The sequence below is a fragment of the Orbicella faveolata genome, unplaced genomic scaffold (assembly GCF_042242905.1).
Source record: "Orbicella faveolata isolate gen_17 unplaced genomic scaffold, um_ofav_v1 contig_36, whole genome shotgun sequence".
NCBI lineage: Eukaryota > Metazoa > Cnidaria > Anthozoa > Scleractinia > Merulinidae > Orbicella > Orbicella faveolata.
Window position 1 is genome coordinate 8026452 of NW_028301565.1, and position 23126 is coordinate 8049577.

A 23126-nucleotide genomic window follows, 5' to 3' on the forward strand; every position below is an offset into this window, starting at 1 on the left:
ACGGCTGGAGTGAACAAGTGAATATTTGTTTTGGATACACACACTGAAATCTCATTCAATCCGCAAAGTGAACTAAAGCTTTTTACAAATTGCTCGAGTTTTGCGGGCTTTATAAATTTCTCTGCCAGCTTTCTCTAATATCATCAGGTGTATTGAGTACTTTTCCCCTTAGGAGTCCAATTCCCGAATCAGAAAATCCAATATCCAGAGGTCATTGCACACTACCACAAAAACAAGAATATACATTTCTAAGCCTGGTGTGCCTCTGCTTAGCTTCAACCAATTGAAATTTGGGACAAGTTGATTGAGAGAAAATGTCAACAGAACAAAATTATTCAGTTACGGAAACAATGTTTCAGATGACTTGTTGTAAGGGATGGTCTTGGGTAAATGATGGTCGTGACAGCTTACCCTTTTAAAAAACTGTTTCCTGATTTCATTCATTGTTATTCATATTGGCATAAAGGTAGCTGCTATGTAAAATGAATTTATGAAGCATCGTAAAATGATATCAATCGGTTCGTACGATGTACATTTGGATATCTGTGGAGCCGACAAGTGATCATACTGGCACACGCACTGAGAAACCGGGAGCAGAAACGAATTAGCAAGTAATCTGCAATAGGTCGTTATAAGAAGCGCACCGGGACAACATGGAAAGTCTCCTTAATTCATTCGGCTGGATACTTTCAGTCATAACAGCAGCAGGAAACGGCTTCGTAGTACTTCTTGTCGCCAAAAATCGCCGCCTGCATTCCTCGGCCAACAAATTCGTCCTTTCCTTAGCAGTGGCTGACTTTGGCGTCGGAATCACCGTTTTTCCGTCGAGTTATTTTTGCAGTTACTCGATGGCGTGTAACATGGGGGTACAAAAGGCATTCTTCTGGTTCTTCCTTCACTCTTTGGTCACAAATCTTTGCTCCTTGACTTGGAATCGTTACATCACCATCGTTCATCCTTTAAAATACAATACCTCCATGACTGAGAGACGCCCCGGAATAGTTATCTTGGTAGGATGGTTGATTCCTTTCGCTATCTCGCTGTCACTTCTCGTGGGAATGTACGCCACAACTTCCAACATTGCTCATAGTATTTTGCTATTAACTGGCGTGTCCGCCTTTGACATAATATCCTGCGTATTGCTCTTCTATACTGTTGTTCGTATCCTCGTTGTTGCACGCGCACAGTCTCACAAAGAAGCCAAAGAAGCTGCAAAAAAACTACACATTCAATTTAACCATTCATCCACGGATAACGCAAACTCGCGCAGACGTCGCAAGAAACACAAAACGGCTTCCTTCATAATCGCCATTGTCGCTTTTTTCTTGGGATGCTACGGGGTTGTAAACTATTTAGTTTTGTGCATGGCTTTTTCTTGTCATAATTTCTCCGATGAAGCTGGCTTGATCCTCATATTATTCCTGGTTCTGAACTCCTCGGTTAATCCTTTGGCTTACGCATTTTTGAAGAAAGATATTAAGATGGAAATAAAACAGCTTATCCGCGGAGGAAACTAGCGCAAAGTATTCCTGCTAAACTTTTCTTTAAGACTGAGCTTTAATATTTCAGTGTGTTGTAAATAAGCCTCGATTAAGGCGAAAGGATCAAACGTTAGTATCATCTATAAACTGTTTTTTAAATATGAGATAATGATAACATTCAACACGTTTTAATTACGGTTCAGGTGTAGGGTCCGGTTAATATCCAGTAATGGGAAGTTTAGCATCTTTTTTGTTAGAAGTCTGGTCACGAAAAAAGTGGTTAATTTTACGATCTATCGACTGCGAACATCATTAGTATTGCTTCCATATGATTAATGACGAAGCCAAAGTTTTGATTCAAGAAACTGATGTTCCTTTAAATGCAAATTTAAAACGGCGGAACCTTTTAAGCGTCTTTTCATTGTGTCGACAGGTGCTCGAGAATGCGATGTTAACTTCAAACTTCATAGACATTTCATAAAGTCGATCCTAAGTAAATGGTTGGGACATTCGTGATTAAATAATGAAAGCAAGACTGCGATTTTGGCTTCGTTTAATTTGGCCTATATATCATCTCTGACTTGATTATGTCAATAATCTAGGTAGTCTTTTATATTAATAGTGCATGCCCTCAGGAAATACATATAGACACACATCACAGTGGCGTCAACCCAAGCAATGCATGGAATAAAATCTCTACCTTTTGTGATAAGCGGGATGTTTTTTTGTTTGGATATATAAAGCAGGGAACACACTAAACGGTGATTGAAAATATTCGAAAACAAAGAAGGGCCGCTGCCAGGATGAAACAGTAAAATATAAAAACATTTTCTGGCTTAAAGTACATAAAAAAACACAAGCTTTCGACTGTCTTAATTACAGTCTTCAGTGGGAGAAATGGTATAAAAAAGCTAAAGATTCAATTGTTATTGAACCGGCCAAAATTCCCTTCATCCTCGTGGTCGAGAAAGACATCTCTTCGACCGCCATTTATATTTTTTAGGCTGAAAGTCTGTTTCATTAATTTTCTGCAAAAGGCTGATGGTGTAAGAATTGTTCGGCCAATCTACTAAAGTTCTTTTAGTAGAATTCTACTAAAATTCGATAAACAGGTAAAATGAGCCAGATGCCATTGCAGCACGGTTTTAGGTCACCTTGAATCAAATAACTTGAGATGACTTTCTCAAACTCAAAATAATTCATTTCGTTAAAACAAAGAAATGAGATTTGGATACCCGGAATTAATTAACATAGATTTTGACGATTTTACTTCTCCGTTTACTCCTTGGTGTTTTTTTCGATTGAGAAGATATATCAAACACTCGAGACAGTGTTTCATCGGCTCTCCAAACACCTCGAATGTCGTCAAAAATACTCCGCTGAGCGTCGTACTTTCAACTCTATTCTCGGTGTTTGGATATCCCGATGAAACACTGTCTCTCGTGTTTGATATATTATTTACTGCCCTTCAGACAAGCTTAGATATGATTTATGTGCTCTCCTTTTCTAAGCTTGTCGTGAATGCTTAAAAGTCAGGATACTGGGCTAAAAACTAGGATGTTAATAAACCGAAACGTTAGAATGGTTATATTCTGGCAATATGAATAATTACGATGTCAAAAAGATCTCAAGGATACCAGCGAGCAGTTTCAAAGGCACCAAGCCACCTTATGTCAAACCTGTGATAAGACTTTTTTCCTCTTCTGCGACCTTTATCATGATCAAGTACCACTCCTTTATTTCGGAATATAGCTGCTGTATACTCGCTAATGGAGCTGGGTCTGCATTTTTTGATTATAGATGTTCGACTGGAAATTACAGAGCACGTATCTCCCGGGTGCTGTGTGACTAGCACAATTTCCGCCCCTTCTCAGACGTAAAAAATCGTTCTTTCATGCTATATTCTAATTCAAATAAAAGATGGTGTTTCTAAGTTTGCTAAGAAAATCACGTAATGCACTTTTGAGGCGTAGAAAAACTGATGAACGCAGTCGCGTTCCGCTCCGCAGTTTTTCTAGACCTCAAGCAGGAATTATTTTCTTACAGAACATAGCACGCCATTTCTGTGACTGATACACGACTCATGACAAAGAGAACTTTAATAAAACTTCGGCTGAATCTTCGAACTGTTCCGTTCGTTACACAAACTTTAAAAAACAATACGCCCGAACTCAAAGTGTCTGCTACCTGGCTGTTTAACTACTGGAAGTTGATAAAGGTAAATCAACCGCCCCAGCGAATTTGGGAAAAGTTAACGTTAGGTTTTAGCTTTTTTGGATTTTCCCAAATTTCCTTGGGCGGTCACTATAACTTTAACGACTTCAATTTGATTATCAACTAAGTGCTTCAAAAGCAGATTTGCACGTTGCCGTCGTTTGACTTCAACTATCAGAATTCCTTTCGTCTTTTCTTTACTATTTAAATTTAAAGTTACAGTGGGTTTTAAAGAACAATTGCTCCAATTAGCATAACAAACAGAAAGAGTGAAGGATTCTGCTAGTTGTAGTCACATGACGCCATCATGCAAATCGCCTATTGCATGCCCGTCAACGCAGTACAACAGATTCTTTAGAAACCAAGCACTTGTTCGGTACCGAGTTGGTTTTGGGCAAATTAAAATACTGTCCGCGCTACCGCAGTTCCCATCACTGTCATCATCTGTCTCCGTTTCTATTAGAACACCACGCTTCTAATGTGCTTGATGTCAGTAACGAAGTGCTCAAATTGTTCACGATTTTGTGTGGAAATAATGGTATTGTAATGACCTTCAAAAACGGAGAGAACGATGACGTCACCAACCACTTGGATAGCAACCAGGCCAGCCACATGGAATGTCCGAGACGTCATCGTAGCTCTGCATACGCATGTCTGGGCATGCGCAGACGTTTATCACAGTTCCTTTGAATTTCATTTAACGGAAAATGAACTGACGTGGTGTAAACGTCCGTGAAACTTGTCAGAATACCCTGTAGTAAAATTGTTTACTTCACTTTGCCAACATGGTGTTCTTTTATCACAGCTTCATCCCACGGACCATGAATATTACTGCAAAGGAAAAAAAAACCAAAAAACAAAAAGAAATAACGTTTCAAAGTGAGAAATCAATGTTACTTGTCGCTACTGCTTGGCAGCGAGCACAAGTACTGAGGGATTAAAATAAAGGTTTCCGTACATCACTTTCTCCTCTCAGTTAGACAAATTAAGGATTGGGTGTTCCATTGTCCCACAACGTCAACCACATTTAGTTCTCTCTACCCTCACAACTTTGATTCCAGTACTCCATTGCAAACATATGAACACTTGTATTGCATCCAGAGAGAGGATGACCAAGGCAAACGAGTCACAGCTAAACCAAACTACGCGATCAAAGAATAATTTGAAAGGTTTGCAAAGGTCACCTGGGTAATGGCGTAGCGCATGGACACTTTGCACGCGTTTCTCATTGTTATCTAATACGAAAAAATATGAAACTCTACCCCAGTGACTTGTGTGACTCCCGTGCCAGCTGTAACTTAAACTAGTTCTGAGTTTCTATTGAAGTCCTCATTTTTTTCTCAGCCACAAGAGATTCGTTCTTACTTTTTCAACCGTTGTAGCTTAATCAGCCAAAACGGACACACAAACGTTACCGCCAGGTGCACCAGAGCCAGCAACACTGCAAACAGTGGGGACAGCGGCCATAACATCGCTATAGCAACCAATACTAGAGACCAAGTAACGACGACGTGGCTTGTGGGAAGCTGCATCTAATCAAAGACAAAATTCAGTGTTATGGGTCATTTCTTAACTACAACAAAAAAATAAACCCCTAATATCCCTGGGATAATGATAACAGAAATATTACCAAGTAAAATTAACATTAGGTGCTTGTCAAATCTAGCTCTTGCTGTTTTAAATTTGAGAGAAAAAATGTGCTTAGAAACTTTTGTTGATGTGAAAGACAGTTATCGCTTTAGGAATCACCTTACTCGCTGAAATAAGACAATAGATACGGTATGATTTAACTAATAAAAATCTCGATGGGAAAGAGTACCATGAGGCAATAACTTCTTTCAAGTGGCCTTTGTTTTTAGCTCGTTCCTAGCAAAATACAAACACAATTTTCATGCCAGACAGAAAACAATCTCTATAAATAAAACCTCTGCAGAACACAATGGTTGACGCCCCCTAAAAGACTCAAATCTAGTTCTTGCTGTTTTTAATTTGTAACTCAATACAGTGGAATCCCGGTTTCTCGAACCCTCAGGTTTTCCAACCTCCCGATAATTAGAACCAAAAGTCAGCGTTTGCCCCCCGCAGACAAACACTGTTATTTTACCGCCGATTTCTCGAACTCTCCGATTTTTCGAACCAATATTCGTTTCCCTTGGAGGTTCGAAAAATCGGGATTCCCCTGTATTTCATTTCATGAAGAGAGCTTGAAGACTGTGCACAGTACCTTAAGCTGTCTTCTCAGAGACGGAAAGAGAGCAAACAACTGCATGGCGAAAGTAACAGTGGCGAACACATGCCAGGAGGAAGGAAGACGGGACGCCAAACACACAGACGCGAAGATGGAGGCGTTCAGAGAGGCGGACCTGGAAACACTGACAAAATAATAACATCAAAATAATGTAATTTATCTAAAATGTTTTAAACGCACTACTGTGCTAATTATGGACAGTGCAAATAAACAAACACTGAAATATTGCAAAAGAAAGAAGAAACACTTGTCACGAAACCTAACTAACCTAACAAATTAAAGGCGCTCATGACCAGCTGTTTCCCGGGAGTAACAAGAACAGATCCAGCTAGTGTCAAGGTGGAGGATTATTTGTATGGATGTTTTCTTTGCATTATAAGCCCAAGTGCAAGTGAAAGTGGAAAAGTTAGGGGCAAAAAACATTAAACAAGATTAAACAAAATACGCTTAAAGGAAAGATGCCTCAAGTTACCAAAACACTTTTAAAAGGATAACTCAATTATAGTCAGTTATAGTAGAAAAACACCTGAAGGGTAACAAAAACGAAAGAATGAAAAAAATACTTTTAGACTGGGAAAGATGACCGGGCCGTAGACAAAGCTGTGCCATCCATGAAGCTTGGTACTGCACACATTCTCGACATTCTCCGCTCTTACGTTTGGAATACAGAGCTTTTAGATATTGATGTTCCCAGACAGCACTTACATTGCAGCACTTGTTCCATAATCATAAAGTAGTAGGTTCATTGCGAGCATGAAAGTCTGAATAGGTAACCAAAAGAAATCATCAAGGCACATGGTGCATTTGTATACTATATATGCAACAAAGTCATTTTAAGATACCAGACGGCTTCATGTGCATGTAGAAAGCACATTATGCAAAGCTGTTTGTAAAACTAACATCACAACCAGAGCACATACAGACCTGTTCTATGTAGTCCGTCCATGCAATTTTTTTCTGTGAGTTTAGCTTGTTCATATCTTTTGATGGTTAAATTAACTCAAGGTAAAAGAGAGGTCTGTGGGCAGACTACTCTCTATGCTCCACCCAGCACATAAAGATTGTGCGCAAAACAGGGGAAAAGACAGTAATCAATGTAAACAAAGATGCCTGTTAAAATGACTTTCTAATATTCACTCCATGGCAATATATATGATTCTACTATTTTAGTACAAATACAATATGTGATAAATATTATTTAAATATGTGATAAATATTATTGAATACACCACCAATTTAACAAACAACAGGTATGTTGTTGTTACTTCTAATAATTGTTATCAAATGATTATTAATGTCAGCTTGAGTAATAAGTTCTTGAAGATGGCTAAAGATTATTTTAAGTAATTACCCTAGGCTTATCTTGGCAGTACTTACTGTCATGGCATAAATTGTATCTGTACTAATGGAATCAGTCAAAGTCTTCAAAACTGGAGACAATGCAAACACAGAGCCAAGAACTACCACACTACTCTTGAGGTCATCTAATCCTGGAAAAAGTAAAAGGTTCTCATAGAATCCTTCAAACAGAACAAGTTACTGAGCTGATGTTTTTTTTAAGTAATATCTCATTCATATTTCTATTATTGACAGCTAACCTTATATTCAGGATAACCTGAGTGATATTCAGGCTAAATGGAGCACAATTTAGGCCTAAATGTAAGCCGAAGTCTGCAGTCTGCAAATGTCAGACACCTGACCAGCCAGTCAGCAACAGCAAGTGGAAGCCAATAGAAGATAATAATTAATCTGTGTTGTAAAGTTCTTACTTGTTCTTTTCGATGCGGATCTCAATCTTCCTCCATCCAAAGCATCAAACAGTACGTAACCAAGCAGTGTCAACATAGAGGAGACAGCAAACAGCACAGAGGGTGACAGGAGTCCAAAGTCCATGTACACAAATGCCGCCACAAATATGCAAACACTGGGCATGCAAAACAAAGGGAATCAATAAAGGCACATTACTGTTATTTCTGAATGTGATTTTTCTGTAACATGTTGGTCAGGGATATTAAAACATGAAGTTTTGTTGACAACATGTCACCATTATCAAATGGAAATAGTTAATATATGTTAGGCAATGTTATATACAGACATGAAAGTGTGAAAGTTCATTAGAATAAAATGAGGTGTGGAAACCAAAAGAATGTACATAACTAATGAAGTGAACAGTTTCACTGGGATGGGGTCTGTTTGAGTGTTTAAGTCTCTTTTTTCCTAATAAATTAAAATAATTTAATTAGTTTTAAACTAAAGCAAGCCTCTTTCTGACTTAGTTTCTTTATTTTTAACCCTCAACTCCCTACGAGTACCATTTGGCACACAACATCATAACCTTGTGAATATTTGAGAGATTTTCTATGTTCAAATTTTTGCCACGCAAATTGTCTTGTAAAGATCTGCTCATTGAAGGCATAAAATTGTGACCCCCTCCTATCAAAGACATGGGTGACCACCCCATAATTTTCCAATTTCTTTTTTGAGATGCACACGGAATGAAAGACTTGTTACACATCAAGCTATGTACTAAGACCTGCTAAATGAGCTATAGTTCAGGGGCATACCTATGATATTTGAGAATTGATACGTGTTGGAAGCTTTTCAGTTTCACATTTTAAAACAATTTCGTTCAAAATGACTACCTCCTTCATAGCTGCCGATATCAGTTCTTAAATAAGCTGGTCAGTAGCTTTCAATTGGTGTATTGTACACAGGCAGAGTCTTTATTTGATGATTTAGGAAAAAATGCCGTTCGCCTTAATGGTGGTCATCCAACTGGTTTAGCTTCATAGTTATTTTGGATGACCAGCCACTGAATGTATTTTTAATTAATATTGTATAATAATTAATTCCTTTTATTGTTTTAGTTTTAATAAGAAGAAACTTGTAAATAAGGCTCTTAAACTTTCCACAGTATTTTAAGATCCTTGATTGCTCATGAAGATAAGTGGGCTTTAGCTTTTTCTTTAAAATTGTAAATTGATCATACAGCATTTCTCTTAGCATTCTCTTCTACCCATCGTAAATGTACTATGTTTATTTCCATCAAACAATCCCATTGATGTTTGCACCGATGCTTTCAGTCCAGATGTCACTCTTTGTGAAATTGAGCTACCGCTGTGATATGATACCAAGTAAAAAGAGGTCAAAAAAGGCATGCGAGTTAAGGTCTAAGGTTCAGTTGATTCAGAAGTGAGTTTTCATGATGTCAATTGTGAGCCTTTTTGAAAAAGGAACATTCATTATAAAAATGTACCTTTGAGATTTTTGTCCAGTGCATGACATTTGCAGACTGCAGATTACAAGTCTACCGCAGACCGCAGACCGCAGACCACAGACCGCAGGCCACAGACGACAGACTGCAGACTGACAGGGGAAATTCTCACAACAGCATCATCATCAACAACATAATTCCCCACACATACATACTTACACACTTTATTGGCTCATTCCCACGGGGCTTTTCAGAGTCAGTGTTACATTAAAACAATTTTAAAATGCAGAGAGCTAAACACATGACGATGATAACGTAAAAAAAATAGACATAATGATATCAGTCTCATTCCAAAGATTCTGTGAGCTCTCTTCTCCTGGCATTTCATAATGGTGAACTTACTTTGGTGTGACCAATAAAACAAATGTCGTAAATTGCCAATACATTACTTCTCTCTTAATAATACTATAGTACTGTGAATACTGTGTGTAATTAGTTGAAAGCAGTGTTTGAACCTTAATTATCCGAAATTGCACATGTAACGTAAGTAATCACTATTTAGCACCTCACTAGACAGTGCTTGTTTCCACTTTTTCACACCTGTGTTCTTAAGCCACAAACAACTACAGCAGAAACCTTGCCGATACCATTCAAATTATATTGTTTTTAGCAAGTTTACTGGGGGAACATTCTGAGGTGAGGTAAAGAAGGTATACTCAGCAACTGTACTGTGGCCAAATTAGGGAAATTGGAAAAGGAATAAAAAATGGTAAGAGCCATTCTTCTTGGTTAGCCCTGTTTAATCAGAGAATGTCGTTCCGTTTTCCTCCTGTATTCCCACTAATCTCTGACTGGTCGGTTGGGCATAATGGAAAGCACCCTATTTCGGTGTTAAGTCAATTTACAGTCTGCAGTCTGCAGTCTGCAAATGTCATACTGATTTTTTGTCTAACTGTCCACAGAATTTCAGAACTTCTTACCTGCTTACTTGCTGAGATACTGCCCCTGATTCCAATACCACCGACCAGAACTGATAAGTTCTTGTATTTACTGCAAAACATACCAACATTTCAGTTACAGAATGCACCCACCCAACCGGCAAATAATATACCCATCTCTGGTTCTACAAAATGTAGTTTGTCCTATATGTCCTATATAAAGGAAAAGTATGTAAAGGAAAGTATGATAAATGAACAGTATCAGGCTATAAATCATGCCAAAAGGCAATACTCACAATTTTTCTTCATTTCTTCGAGAAATGACTTGTCCACATAGTTGTCTGGAACACCTTGGTCTTCGTAAAGCACTTTTTTCCAGGGCTTTTTCCATTTCATCTGAGCTGAAAGAAAGTCATCATCCTTTCCAGTGTCAGTAATCATGGCTTGCAGAACAGCAAACCAAATCGGAGGGCTGTCCGCCATGTTGGAATTGAGGAACATTTAGGAAAACTACATGATGCGTACATGACAGAGTGTTTGATCACGTTGCTTACGGTACCTCTACAGACTGTAGGCTCCAATCTATAATTAGAAGTCTCAGAGATGAGTGTGATTTCACTGTGGCAGAGTTTCTAGGACGTGTTGTTGGCTTTTTGCAGTGAAATAACTTACACCTCACCTCAAGTATCATAGAAGGATACAGAAGAATTTCAGTTCTGGAAAGAAGTCAATATTCTGTGATTTCGAAGCAACGGTACTTCCGCTTTGTTATTACTCGGCCAAGATGGAGGAAGAACACAGAAATATCCTTATAAGGCGTCGGACAGCAATCACGAAAGATTTAGAGGTGAAGAAGGTGTTGAATAAACTAACTGTTCTTGGTGATGAGGACAGGGACGAGATAAAAGCAGAAAGAACGCGCACGGAGCAGGCTCGTGCCTTACTCGATATGCTCCCTAGGAAGGGATCAAACGCCTTCACAGATTTTGTTTCTGTTCTATATGAGGTAAAAGGCCAGGAACATCTCGCCGATCTTCTGAGAAAGGATTCAGGTATAGAAATACCGACTAATTCGAAAGGTGAGAATATTTCTTTCTCGAATGTAGTGCCGGGGTTCAAACGGACTATTTGTTAAATCTTGAATTGACGAAGGCACTGGCAGGCTATGAAGTGTATTCGTATTCTCCATGTTGGACTGGAACTAGCTTGCACCTGAGGCTAATGTGGGGAGTCGTTTTAAATGCAAGTAACATGAATCTCTTTTAATGATACCCCCCCACATGAGCCTCCATTGCAAGCTAGGTCCTGTTGAGAATACAAATATGGCCCATTAGACCTGGCAGTTTATGTACTTTGCACAGGCAAATTCAATTTCCATTGGCAATTGTTACCCTGGGGATTATGCAAATCACTCCATGAACACAAACTATTAGAACTTGGCCAATATCCTGCACCCATCTTGACCTCACACTTACATGTAGTCAATAGCCCATATGGACATCTTACTGAACGACAATAGCAATGTTTCTATTGCTAAATCACAGGCAGCCCAAGCTCTCTCTATGAACCACACAAGCAACACAATATGGCATCGAATTATAAGGGTTTATATCGGATTTTCTACAAGATATCCATGGAGGTAGTTAAAAGTGAAAATTCTCAATAAAAATGGCTTACCTTGTTCCATACGTGTGTTGTTTGTTCCTGGTGTGGTTATTTTACCGATTGAACTTGATTTAAGCGACTTTTTTGAATTCCGATTTTCCCTTTATAAAGAGAGGACAAGGCGAAACACCTCAGTCGGAACAGCCTGCCGAACGAAGTCAAAAATCCCAGGCTAAAATGTGCCCACGGCCACAAATCCACCGCAGAATTCAAGGGCAAAGGTTGATCTTTCATTTCAATCCTCTAGCCACACAATTGCAGCCCTGTGAGCGACGCCAGGCGGCTCTTCGTGTCTCCAGTGAAACGATAAAACTATGGAAGAGCTCCGTGTCGTTTGATCCGCGACATAACGACCGTTGAAATCGGCTTGGTAACCTCGTCATGTTGGCAAACCAAGACTCGCGGGGGTACTAGACCGCAATTTGTCAACTAAACTTCTTGTAATCCCATCAGGTCGAATTTACAATGCTAAATAAAAATCGTACAGAACGCTTTTGCAAAATGGCTTCAAAACCAAAGAAACTTAAGATCAACGGCGAAAGCTCCGTAGAAACTGAGGAGATACAATCATTTTTGAAGTGGAAGTCGTGGTAAGTTTTCTCGTTTATGCACCTTTGATTTGTTTGTATAAAATATTCCCGAGCTGATAAACTAAATTTGCTTCTCTTAGGGTATTGTGGAATTACGAATATTGTGAGGAAACTGTAATGGAAGCCAGCAAAATTTTGTCTAGAGCATACGAAGAGAAAGAAATTGCCGTAAGCAAATTGAACTCTCTTTTGCTCGGGAGAATTCTTAACGAATTATGGGGAGATGAAGTTAAATTGGTGAGGCGAGGACCAAGTAACTCAAAGGTGCGTAAACGTGAAAACTTACCATGACTTCCACTTCAAAAATGATCTCAGTTTCTACGGAGCTTTCGCCGTTGATCTTACGTTTGACAAATTTGACAAATTGCGGTCTAGTACCCCCGCGAGTCTTGGTTTGCCAACGTGACGAGGTTACCAAGCCGATTTCAACGGTCGTTATGTCGCGGATCAAACGACACAGAGCTCTTCCATAGTTTTATCGTTTCACTGGGGACACGAAGAGCCGCCTGGCGTCGCTCGCAGGGCTGCAATTGTGTGGCTAGAGGATTGAAATGAAAGATCAACCTTTGCCCTTGAATTCTGCGGTGGATTTGTGGCCGTGGGCACATTTTAGCCTGGGATTTTTGACTTCGTTCGGCAGGCTGTTCCGACTGAGGTGTTTCGCCTTGTCCTCTCTTTATAAAGGGAATATCGGAATTCAAAAAAGTCGCTTAAATCAAGTTCAATCAGTAAAATAACCACACCAGGAGCAAACAACACACGTCTGGAATAAGGTAAGCCATTTTTATTGAGAATTTTCACTTTTAACTACCTCCATGGATATCTTGTAGAAAATCCCATATAAACCCTTATAATTCGATGCCATGTTGTGTTGCTTGTGTGGTTCATAAAGAGAGCTTGGGCTGCCTGTGGCTAAATAGCTGGAATATTTCAGGTCATGTGTGCTAAAGGCATCCTTGGTTGAGTGTGGATCGATTCTCTCGATCGATAGCCACAATCAACATCTCAATCAATATTTGATCAACATCCTGATCAATACTCTGTCGACACTCTATCAACACTTGATCAATAGTCGGCCAAGTGTCAACAGACTTATCTGAATCGATCAAAAATTAGTTGCCTCTCGATCTACTGTCAGCTATGTTGTTGATGGAGTGTCACCCAAGGTGTCAATGGAGTGTCGATCAAGTATCAGTCAAGGGTATCAATCAAGGGTATCGATCAACATTCGAATGCGGATCCCATGCCTTTAGTACACACGATCCAATATTGCTCCAACAGTGTATGCTCTCATTGGCTACTTCAAGGTGTAACATTGAAAGTGTTTCTAGCCAAAAGACTCTGAACATACAACACTGCAAAATCTATGACATCAGAGTGTTAAACTATAAATGTTGACTAATGACTGCTGTTTTCACACTGGATCTGCCAATTTCTTTGTTGTGCTTTATAATAAATCACTTAATGACCAGTCTTCCAGAGGAAAATAGTTAATCTTGTTTTTCATCATTATTGTCAGTGTTTCTGTCAGTTCTACATGTACCTCAGGATACTGAGATTCTTAGCCAATAAAATCAACTGTTTTCCCCATTGTTCATTGCTAATCATGAAATTTTAAGATGAAATCCGATAGAAAATCCAGCAATTTCAGTTCTTAGTGGACAAAAATCTGGTACCAGAATAATTTTAAGTATTTTACAGTCCTTTTTACATTTTCGTAAAGCTAAAGATATAAATAGTTGCCTGAAATAACACTGAAAACAATTTCCCTTGGGAATGAGAGAAGACAAATTTCAAAGTTCAGAGAAATTGTGCAAACACAGGTAAAATTTCATCAGCAGTTTCATTTCACCAATACTTTCAAGTGATTCATGCGAAATTCAACATTTGTTTTTGACATCTGGTGTTGTTACATGTAGCAATGATTTTTTTGAGAAGATATTTAAGACAGTTGTAGTGAGGTTTGCAATACGATGTAAATAATCTTGGTACAAAGTTTTTGTCCACTTGTTACTCGAACTGCTGGTGAATTCCGTCTTAAACATTTCACACCTCACTCTAAAGGGCAATCTTTGAGGAATTCTCTGTTTTTTATTTCTTTGGTAGTTACTGGGGTATTCTACAATTGCTCCTTAATTAATGCTTCATGCATTTCAGGCCTGCTCATTCTCACCCTTCTCCTCACACCCTCTCCCAATGTGCAGTATATTTGTTACAACTGACAATGTATTAATAATTAATATTATTATTAATATTTTTACTACTTTTTGCTTGTAAAGGTGATGTTGGAATGACAAGCCAGCACAGACAAATCCTGCGCAGAAATGTCGATAGCCTTCATCGCATAGATCTTGATAAATTGGTGGCTCATCTGTCAGCTTTATTAGATGACGAAGATAAACAAAACCTACGTAACACAGCAAAACCAGCCTACGAAAGGGTAGACATGCTTTTGACTGAAGTACTACCCCGAAGGGGTCCCACTGCATTTCACTCCTTTGTTCAAGGGCTAGAGAAAGTTGATCCTTCAATCGCACAAAGTCTTCAACAGGAAGCTGGAATGAAAGGTATCAACAAGATTTACAATAACATTGGTTGGTGTCTTCCACTTCTGACCCTGCAGGAAGGGGAAGGGAGACTCCCATGTTAAAAGGACAGAGGTGCTCATTGGAAATTCTGAAAAGAACTCCTAAGAAGTATCTGGCTTGAAATTTTTTTTTCACCCCTAAGAGGTACCAATTCCAGAACAACACATTAACTGACACTTGCACGAGTAGGCCCATGAGACCGTCAGGTTACCTCAACAATTTTCCAGTAGCCATTATCTTCCTATCCTCTCAATGCACCATTACATTATATCACCTTTCTCTTTCAATAGGATCTTCTAATGGTGAGACATCACCTGGGAAAATGCCTGTGCAAGACACTGGTTCGTACTCATTAGATTCACTTGTCCAAGACATTCTAGATGAAAGACCAGAGATGTTAAAAAGATTTAGAGAGGAAATGGACGTAGAGGATGTTTTGGGTAATGGATGGAAGAGGTGGGATATTGTCATTTTCATTATTTCACATTTAATGGTAATCTTAGTTTATAGCAGTGTTCTATTGTTAGCAACTAAAAAGTAACGTTGATCTAAAAAGAGACATTCTAATTGTGAAATAATGTCCATTCAATAGAGTTATAACTCAATCTAATATTCAAAAGCATTTGTATTGGTCTTGATCTGTCTTGATCTGTTGTCAAAAATGGAACATGGATTAACAAATGAGCAGTTTTTGCTTCATAACTACTGGCTTTGTCTGCACAAATTAGTAGTCAGATTTAAATAGATTATGCTAAACAGTAAAGCTTGACGGAGCTACAAAACGCTGCCAGTTCAATTACATGTATTTTGCATCAAATTGACCTTTTTCTTGGTACATTGTAACACACATTCCACAGCACCAGAATGTCATCTTGAGGCTTCCAGAGAAAGAGTGTTAATTGGACCCTGTTATGTTTTGTTCTTGCATATTAGATTTTACAAAGAACTTGGTCTTCCCGATGGAAGAGAGACGTCTTTTGAGGGAAGGGAAGGAGGCCCAACGCTAAATGTTATAAAGGGGTGGATTTCACAGCAAGGACGCAATGCAACCGTTCAGGCTCTGCTTAGTGCTGTCAACCGTTCTGAGCGTAAAGACTGTTCTTATTTGCTTGAAAAAAGTTTGGGATGTCAGCTGGACTGTGTTGATAGCCCAATTGAAAACGTAACTAAGAAAATGGGCTCGCTAAGTAAGTATTAATAATTTGCACGGTTAGCCCCGTTGACTGGCACAAAATTTTCTTGTCTAAGTCTATCAGGGCGAAAAATGGACTCACTAAAATGATTCCAAAGTAACCAATTAGGGAGGTTTAAAAAGCTACAGGACGTCACGGTTTGCTCATTTTGAAAATTTTAGCCTAATATTTTCAAGTTCTTTGTTTGTAATCCATGGTAATCTTGTCCATCTTTTACCATCCTTGTTCCTATATGTTTTATTATTATCTCTTTGGTGTTTTTCTGTCTTAGTAAACTACTACTTTAAGGTTTCCTTCAATTTAAAGGTAGTTCTGTACGTGACCAAAATAACTCAAAATGCTTTGACTGAGTTCCTTTAAGAACGGTGATTCTCATCTGCATACACGTTTTACTTCTTTTCCTTGGTACTTTACTGTCTTCTTGGAAACAACAGAGGGAAATAACGAAATGTTGCGTTACTTGCATGTGCTACTGAAACATAGCAGACTTCACACTTTCTTTACATACATGTATTCATTAAGAAAATGTAGCGCTTAAACCAATCCACGAACTAATTGTATACGGCTAGGTTATCGGGAAATTCGTTGTGATTAATTTTTTACGGTTATGTTCCTAACCTTTGTAGGCACAAGACCCAGAGAAGTGAAATTCTTTGGAGACCTAAATGACAGCCAAGCTACTGTCATTGTCAATAAACTGGGACAGGATGCAGAGAAACTGTTGAGAACAGAACTGGGGAGAGTGCTTAATGACAGCAACATATCCACCAAGGATCTTATACTACGGAGTAAATCGTACCCAATCCGAAACTACACAAACTTACTGGCCGACGGTTACAGAGGACAAGCAATTAAGACTTTAAGGGAGGCCTTAGGGACGTCTAGAGGTGTCGTGGGTGAGTGATGAGATACTGAGAACCTACAGTGTGGTCTGTCCTCAGGCCCTTTATTTTGTCTTGAGTTCATCGAAATCGCACGCAAAATATTACCCGGGACAGATATGATCGAGCCAAAACGCAAGGGGATGTATAGATGTTTTGCAATTAATATTCATACTAGTACTTTGTACTATTCTTAGTTATTTTATAATTACTTGCAGATGTTTAGCACAGAGGGCCACTAGTTTATCAGTTCATACTGTCATGTGTCATCCTCTCTAAATAAAGTTGATTGGTTGACTGAGTGACTGAGTGACTGATTGATTGATTGATTGATTGATTGATTGATTGATTGATTGATTGATTGATTGATTGATTGATTGATTGATAGCTTGAAAACGCAAGGGGATGGGGCTTGCAAAAGACAGATAACTCGCAGTGGAAAAATACGTTCGTGCGCAGACTACTGGAAACCTACAACATAGAAATCTAATTTGTCTCTGTACGTTTAGACAACTTCAGTTCCTCTAGCCTTGTTGTTACTTCTTATGTTATTTTTGTTGTTGTTGTTGTTGTTGTTGTTTTTCACCCAATCATACCTCTTTGGTGCGCTTCGGCGGCATATCAGGCTAGTTTGGTCGAGCCATGGTTGATATTTTCCCAAAATTTGGGGAAAAGTAGGGGAGCCAAAATACCCATGGCGAGACCAAACGAACCATGGCTCCTTTTAGGCTACGAAAACAAACTCTCAGTATTTAATTCTATTTTTAAAAGTCCTTTTAGTTTTCAGTGTAACTCACTGAAAAAATTACTTCTTTCGAAAGTGACCATGATGTCGTAGTCATAGCAGGTCAGTGACTTGACATCGCAGGTTAAGATGATGGTTGACACGGCTTCTATTGGCTAATCGCGAATTTGGTTACGGTAAAAGTAAGGAAAACTTTCGGGACAGTTCAAACTGGCTTCCTTGTTATTGTTTTTTTTTTTTTTTTTCTTTTTCTCAGACTTTCAGCTAATTCAGCAAGAACATTCGTCCTCTTTAGCCTGCTTAGCTAGTGCTTCATATCGTGCAGGTTTGGAGGTTTACCCTCTGTACGCCGGTAAACTGAGTAGTTTTACGTTGCTTGTGAACGTAAATTGTTGGTGTTTAAAAGCGGAATCAGAATATACGTTTGGGAAGAAATACTGGGAATTTGGAATCCTTTTAGTCGAGTTCTTTGTTTAGTTATTATTATTTTTTGTTGTTGATGTTGTTGTTTCCATTTTTGTTCAGGTCCTTTGATGCCGCTTAATAAATTCATAAGAGAAGTTGGTTACACCTTCCGAAGAAATCTGACAAGGGATTTGAGCGGTATGTTCTCACTATCCTGGCGAAAGATAAACATTAATTAACATAACACCACCTTTTGCAGGACTGGATGTTACGGCGGCAGAACTGAATACTTTGTACCGCTTTGGTGTACTTTTCTAAAGCGATTGTTTAACTTTAAGGTCTACTTCTGGTGAACTAGGGTTTGTTTTGTATAAACATGCATTTCCAAGTATCTAAGGATTTTCTGCTTATCTTACAACTATTTGGCTGCTTTATTCCAAACCTTTTCGCTGATTTTTTCAATTTGTTCCATTTAGCTTTTTGTTTCTGCAATTTGACTAATTTTACAGGTATCTTATTTAGCAATTAGATTATGAGCTCGAGATTTCATTTTAAACAATAGAGTGTTTCTTTACAGGAACTTCTGCAGAAATTTGATGTTAAAACAAATATAATTTTAAAAACGTCAAATTTCCAAGGGGCAGCTATCAGACCGATAGTTCCGAGACATGTTGTCTTTATTCTTCACCACTAAATTTTCTTCCGCGCGCCAGTTCAAAAGCCACGCTGAGTTATTTTCAACTTTTTTAGATGGAAGGCGTGAAAGTCAAATGTAAAATTTTAAAAAATCATTTGTTTTAAGAACATCAAATTTCCGCGGGGCAACTATCAGCCCATAGTTCCTCGACAGAAACATTATTGTTTAAATAGCACCTCGTTACCTCGAGGTCGACTATCTCGGACTCCCCGCTCTTTCGAACTTAAATCATGTTCCCCTGGATATGCTTTTTCGTTGACTTGCTAGGCTTTCTCGGAACCCGCGCCACCCCGTACTTATTTGCGAGTTAGCGGGGTCCAGCTGTATTATCGTCGAAACGTTGAAGTAGCATTGATGTCTAAAATCTAAAGTGCCTGCAGTAGTTATGATCCGTTGTTTCACTGTTGTTTTCAGCCGACTACCACTGGAAGGTCTTAGCTGAGAAACTTGGAATGGAGCACACTGCAATTCAATACCTTGACTCCCGAAGTAACAATCCGGCCGATGAGGTCCTCAGATATTGGGAGGTCAAAGCTCATAGCACCGTGGGAGCGTTGTATGACATTCTAGTCGAGATAGGATGTCCACTAATAGCGGATCTACTTTAAGAAATCAACTCGGGATACATCAGCGCTTTCAGATTGCACTCGGGTCCCGGTAAATGAACTGAGCAAGCGGTTTTTGTGTGATGCGGCCTTCTCGTGAGTGCTTTACCAAGTTTTGACTAAAGTAGGAAACATTGTTGTACAATAATTGTAGAAACAAATTACTTCAGCGTAGTCTCGCAATGCTGCATAGTTTTCCTCCAAAACTTAAAATTGACTGTTTTCGTGACATTGGTTCGGCAACAAGTTTTCTTGGTCAGACAGGCCGGCTTACAATCAGAACTCATCGAAAACGCCTTTCTAAAATGCCTTCAAAGGATAAATCTTGTCAAAATATCCTGAAAATAAGTTGACAAGCTGAGCGAAAATTATTGGTTTCTTCCAGGAACGTGGATGAAGAAGTCTTTGAATTGGTTAGCTCTCGAATGCAACCCAAGTGTCGCTGATTACTCTAATCAGCAATACAGTCATTTCAGTCAAGACTGATGGGAGGCAGGCTGCATTGACTCAGCATTCGCTTACTTAACCCTTTGAATACCAAACTTTTGCCAAAAAATACCGTTTTTAACCGTTTAGTCAGGTTTTTTAGCTGCCATGACGCTAAATAAGCCTAAGTTGTGCTAAAAAAAGCTTTTTTTTTTGCTAAAAGGAGAGCTTTTTCGAGGATTAGGTACAATTTCGTTTGTTGGCCCTTTCCTTTCTGTTTTTCTCTGCCCTTTTACACTGGCTACCTTTTGCATTGTATGCTCTTTCTGGCTGCAGTGAAAAGTTGGATGTTAATTACGGGCGAAGCCTAGAAATGGACCTTGATCAATCATAGGCGTTGTGGACGATTTTACCACCGTTTTTGCACCAAAACTGATAATCTTGTTTTTCGATTTGCGACGTCGGAATGTGGTCGATATCTAAACCTGACCATTGTGCGGAAAGGGCTAGCCTAGCACTACTATCAGCTTATCAAGAATATCTGATGACATTTAAATTGATGACGTCACAAGTGGTACAAAGAGCACGACCATTAATTACGCATATATGCATAGTTGGTATTCAAAGGGTTAAGCAGCACACCAACGAAAACATGTCAATTTCAGTTGATATAAAGGTTAATTAATCCTTTGGCCCCAAGGACGTATGTACACGTCCTGAGTAGTCGTGCTCTTTTTACCACTTGTGACGTCATCAGTTTAAATGTCACCAGATTTTCTTGATAAGCAGATAGTATAGCTAGGATAGATCTATCCGCACAACAGTCGGTTTGGATATCGACGACAGTCTGACGTAGCAAATTGGAAAACAACGTTATCAGTTTCGGTGCAAAAATGTTGGTAAAATGGCCCACTATGCCTATGATTGATCAAGGTCCTAGTTCTCAGTAGGCTTTGCCCATAATTAACACCCAACTTTTTACGGCAGCCAGAAAGAATATGGAACGCAAAAGGTAGCGAAAGTAAAAGGGCCGAGAAAAAGGGAAGGAAAGTGGCAAGAAAGAATTTCGCAACGGGTAATCGCAAAAAAAAAAAAAAAAGTTGGCTTGTGCGCATGCATCAAATTGAAATATTGCACATTTTTGTACCTAATCTTCGGGAAATCTATCTTTTTGGTAACAAATAGCTTTTTCAGAAAAACGTAGGCCCATTTAGCGTCATGGCAGCCAAAAAACTGATTTAACGCTTAAAATGGCATTTTGGGGTGAAAATTTGTTAGTCAAAGGGTTAAAGGGACACAGTCAGCTTTGGGACCGCGCTGACCACCAGTTTTCTCACTTTGAAAAAAGTTCACTTCAACCTGAAATCAAAGAAACTCGTCGAGTGCATCTAGAAATCCGCTTCAATCTTTGCAGTGTTTCGCTCGATTTTCAATCGTTTTCTAAAAAACTTGTTTTTGAGTGTGCTTTTGCTCATCCTATGATATTATTTTATCATATTTGATTAAGAACAGTATGGATCGAGTCTCTGTGATGTGCAAATTAGCTATGAAAGGGTATCTAATGCGCATGTGCGTCAGCTGACGGTGTCCCTTTAACCGCCATAGCGAGATGGTGAAGTCGACATTTCGACCGTCGGAGCAAAGTGCACCACTTGCTCGCCGACGCAGCGGAAGAGAAGTCTAGGTCAAACTTGTTTGCGTTCACGACCATTACCTGATGCACAAATCGACATAGTACATTTTGCTGTCAGGAGGAATCCCGTTTACCACCTTAACGTTAGGGTCTTTGACAATTAATTCACAAGTTTATTCCTACGTTGGACTTGAATGGGAGTTTGTTTGTAAGTCTTCAATTACTAAGTTTTAACTTCATGTCTTGGAAGAGAGTCAATGGTGAACTGATAAATTAGACCTATGGATACGTTTTCACGGAATGTGAAATTCGTGATCGCAGAATTTAGGTTAAGAAATTGATACAAAAAATTTAGGAACCACATGCATTGACCCTCAGTGCTACACCGTATGGCTTTTTCGTTTTAGAAAGAGAAAGATTTGAAAAAATGTTGTATTATGGCTAAGGAAAGCGCTCTTCTCATAGTGTGTGATTGGAAATGTAAGATATTCTTGCATGAGGCCGTGAATAGTTTGCTTGTGAATGCCTTGTAAGTATTCAACTCTATGTAACGGGCCATTATTGAGTTACCATCTGCCTCTCTATCAAAGGGAATCCTCCTCTCCGTGCAAAAGTGTGTTTCACCTGCACGCTCGTCTTTATTTGGAACTTTTTGCACAGGAACTCGTTTTGAAACAGACGTAAAAGTAAAACTCAGAAGTGGTCTAGGGTTGGGAGTCAATTAGAGACGGGCCATTATTTTTTTGAGAGAAGGGGTGGGGGTTGGGCAATTTTCCATAAAGAAAATACCTGCACAGCAAAAAGTGCTGAAAACAATTGTTAAAGGGAAGCCATGGGGAAAAAAATCAAGCAGGTGCTTTCTATTACCATTATTTTGGTTTTTGATGTTAAAAAAAAATTCTTGCACAAGCTATTGCCCACCAAAAAATGCACAACTTATAGGTGAGAGAAAATTTTCATGCCCCAGAAAATATCCCAACCCCCACCCCCTCCAAAAAAAAATGGTCCGTCCCCTATATCTTGTACAATAGCTTGGTATAAAATTATGGTTATGTAAGGTAGTCGCATTATGGTGACTATAAATAGATTTAAGATGAAAAACACGTGTCGTGACACATAATATTCCTCGTATTATCAGGCTCCTGGTATTATTTGATCAAACTAGTGGTAATGACGGAGAACTAATACATGCACGATGGTGAGTTTATTGGGAAACTAGCTATCAGTGTTGTTCGTCACACCAGCTCTCCAGTCTCCCAAACCTCACCCCGGGCGCCTTTGCAAACACGCACACGCGCGCTGTATAAACACACGTGTATCAATTATCTTAAAAACTAGTTAATGTTTGTTGTTTTAATAAGATTGATCAGTTAGATGTTAAGAGATATTTATAATAAACTATGCTAAGCAGTTTGAAATGCTCTGGGTGACTTTCTGAAGGGATCTTGTTTTATGTCAACCGGGGTGTGTTCATAAACTTAATAACATACCAAACTCGAGATGTGTCGTGTAATCCTGTAGTGCGGCCACGACTAAGTGACCATATTGGGTATTGTGGGCAGAAATAACGCGCATCTTTTATCTTTTGTCCGAGTGTGACTGC

General features: G+C 39.0%; 3 protein-coding genes and 1 long non-coding RNA gene across 4 annotated transcripts; 3 read left to right on the forward strand and 1 right to left on the reverse strand.

Annotated features, from left to right (window-relative positions):
• Window positions 1-341: 341 nt before the first annotated feature.
• LOC110049012 (octopamine receptor beta-2R-like) lies at window positions 342-2193 on the forward strand. Its single transcript, XM_020754783.2, has one exon. It carries the CDS (start codon window positions 654-656, stop codon window positions 1515-1517), a length of 864 nt encoding a protein of 287 aa, XP_020610442.2. The 5' UTR covers window positions 342-653; the 3' UTR covers window positions 1518-2193.
• Window positions 2194-3562: 1369 nt separating this feature from the next.
• Window positions 3563-10626, reverse strand: LOC110048991 (phosphatidylinositol N-acetylglucosaminyltransferase subunit C-like). Its single transcript, XM_020754758.2, has 8 exons — window positions 10392-10626; window positions 10138-10207; window positions 7713-7867; window positions 7321-7433; window positions 6649-6704; window positions 5920-6067; window positions 5061-5227; window positions 3563-4526 (listed from the first exon to the last, which is right to left on the reverse strand). The coding sequence occupies exons 1-8, from the start codon at window positions 10594-10596 to the stop codon at window positions 4463-4465; spliced, it is 978 nt and encodes a 325-aa protein (XP_020610417.1). The 5' UTR covers window positions 10597-10626; the 3' UTR covers window positions 3563-4462.
• A 60-nt stretch (window positions 10627-10686) lies between these two features.
• LOC110048990 (uncharacterized) lies at window positions 10687-22941 on the forward strand. The gene is made up of 7 exons (XM_089274890.1): window positions 10687-11174; window positions 14630-14917; window positions 15229-15394; window positions 15872-16125; window positions 16758-17027; window positions 18283-18360; window positions 19274-22941. The coding sequence occupies exons 1-7, from the start codon at window positions 10880-10882 to the stop codon at window positions 19465-19467; spliced, it is 1545 nt and encodes a 514-aa protein (XP_089131016.1). The 5' UTR covers window positions 10687-10879; the 3' UTR covers window positions 19468-22941.
• LOC149102161 (uncharacterized) lies at window positions 12058-12656 on the forward strand. Its single transcript, XR_016202412.1, has 2 exons — window positions 12058-12350; window positions 12431-12656. It is a non-coding gene; the product is annotated as an uncharacterized LOC149102161 (long non-coding RNA).
• Window positions 22942-23126: the final 185 nt, after the last annotated feature.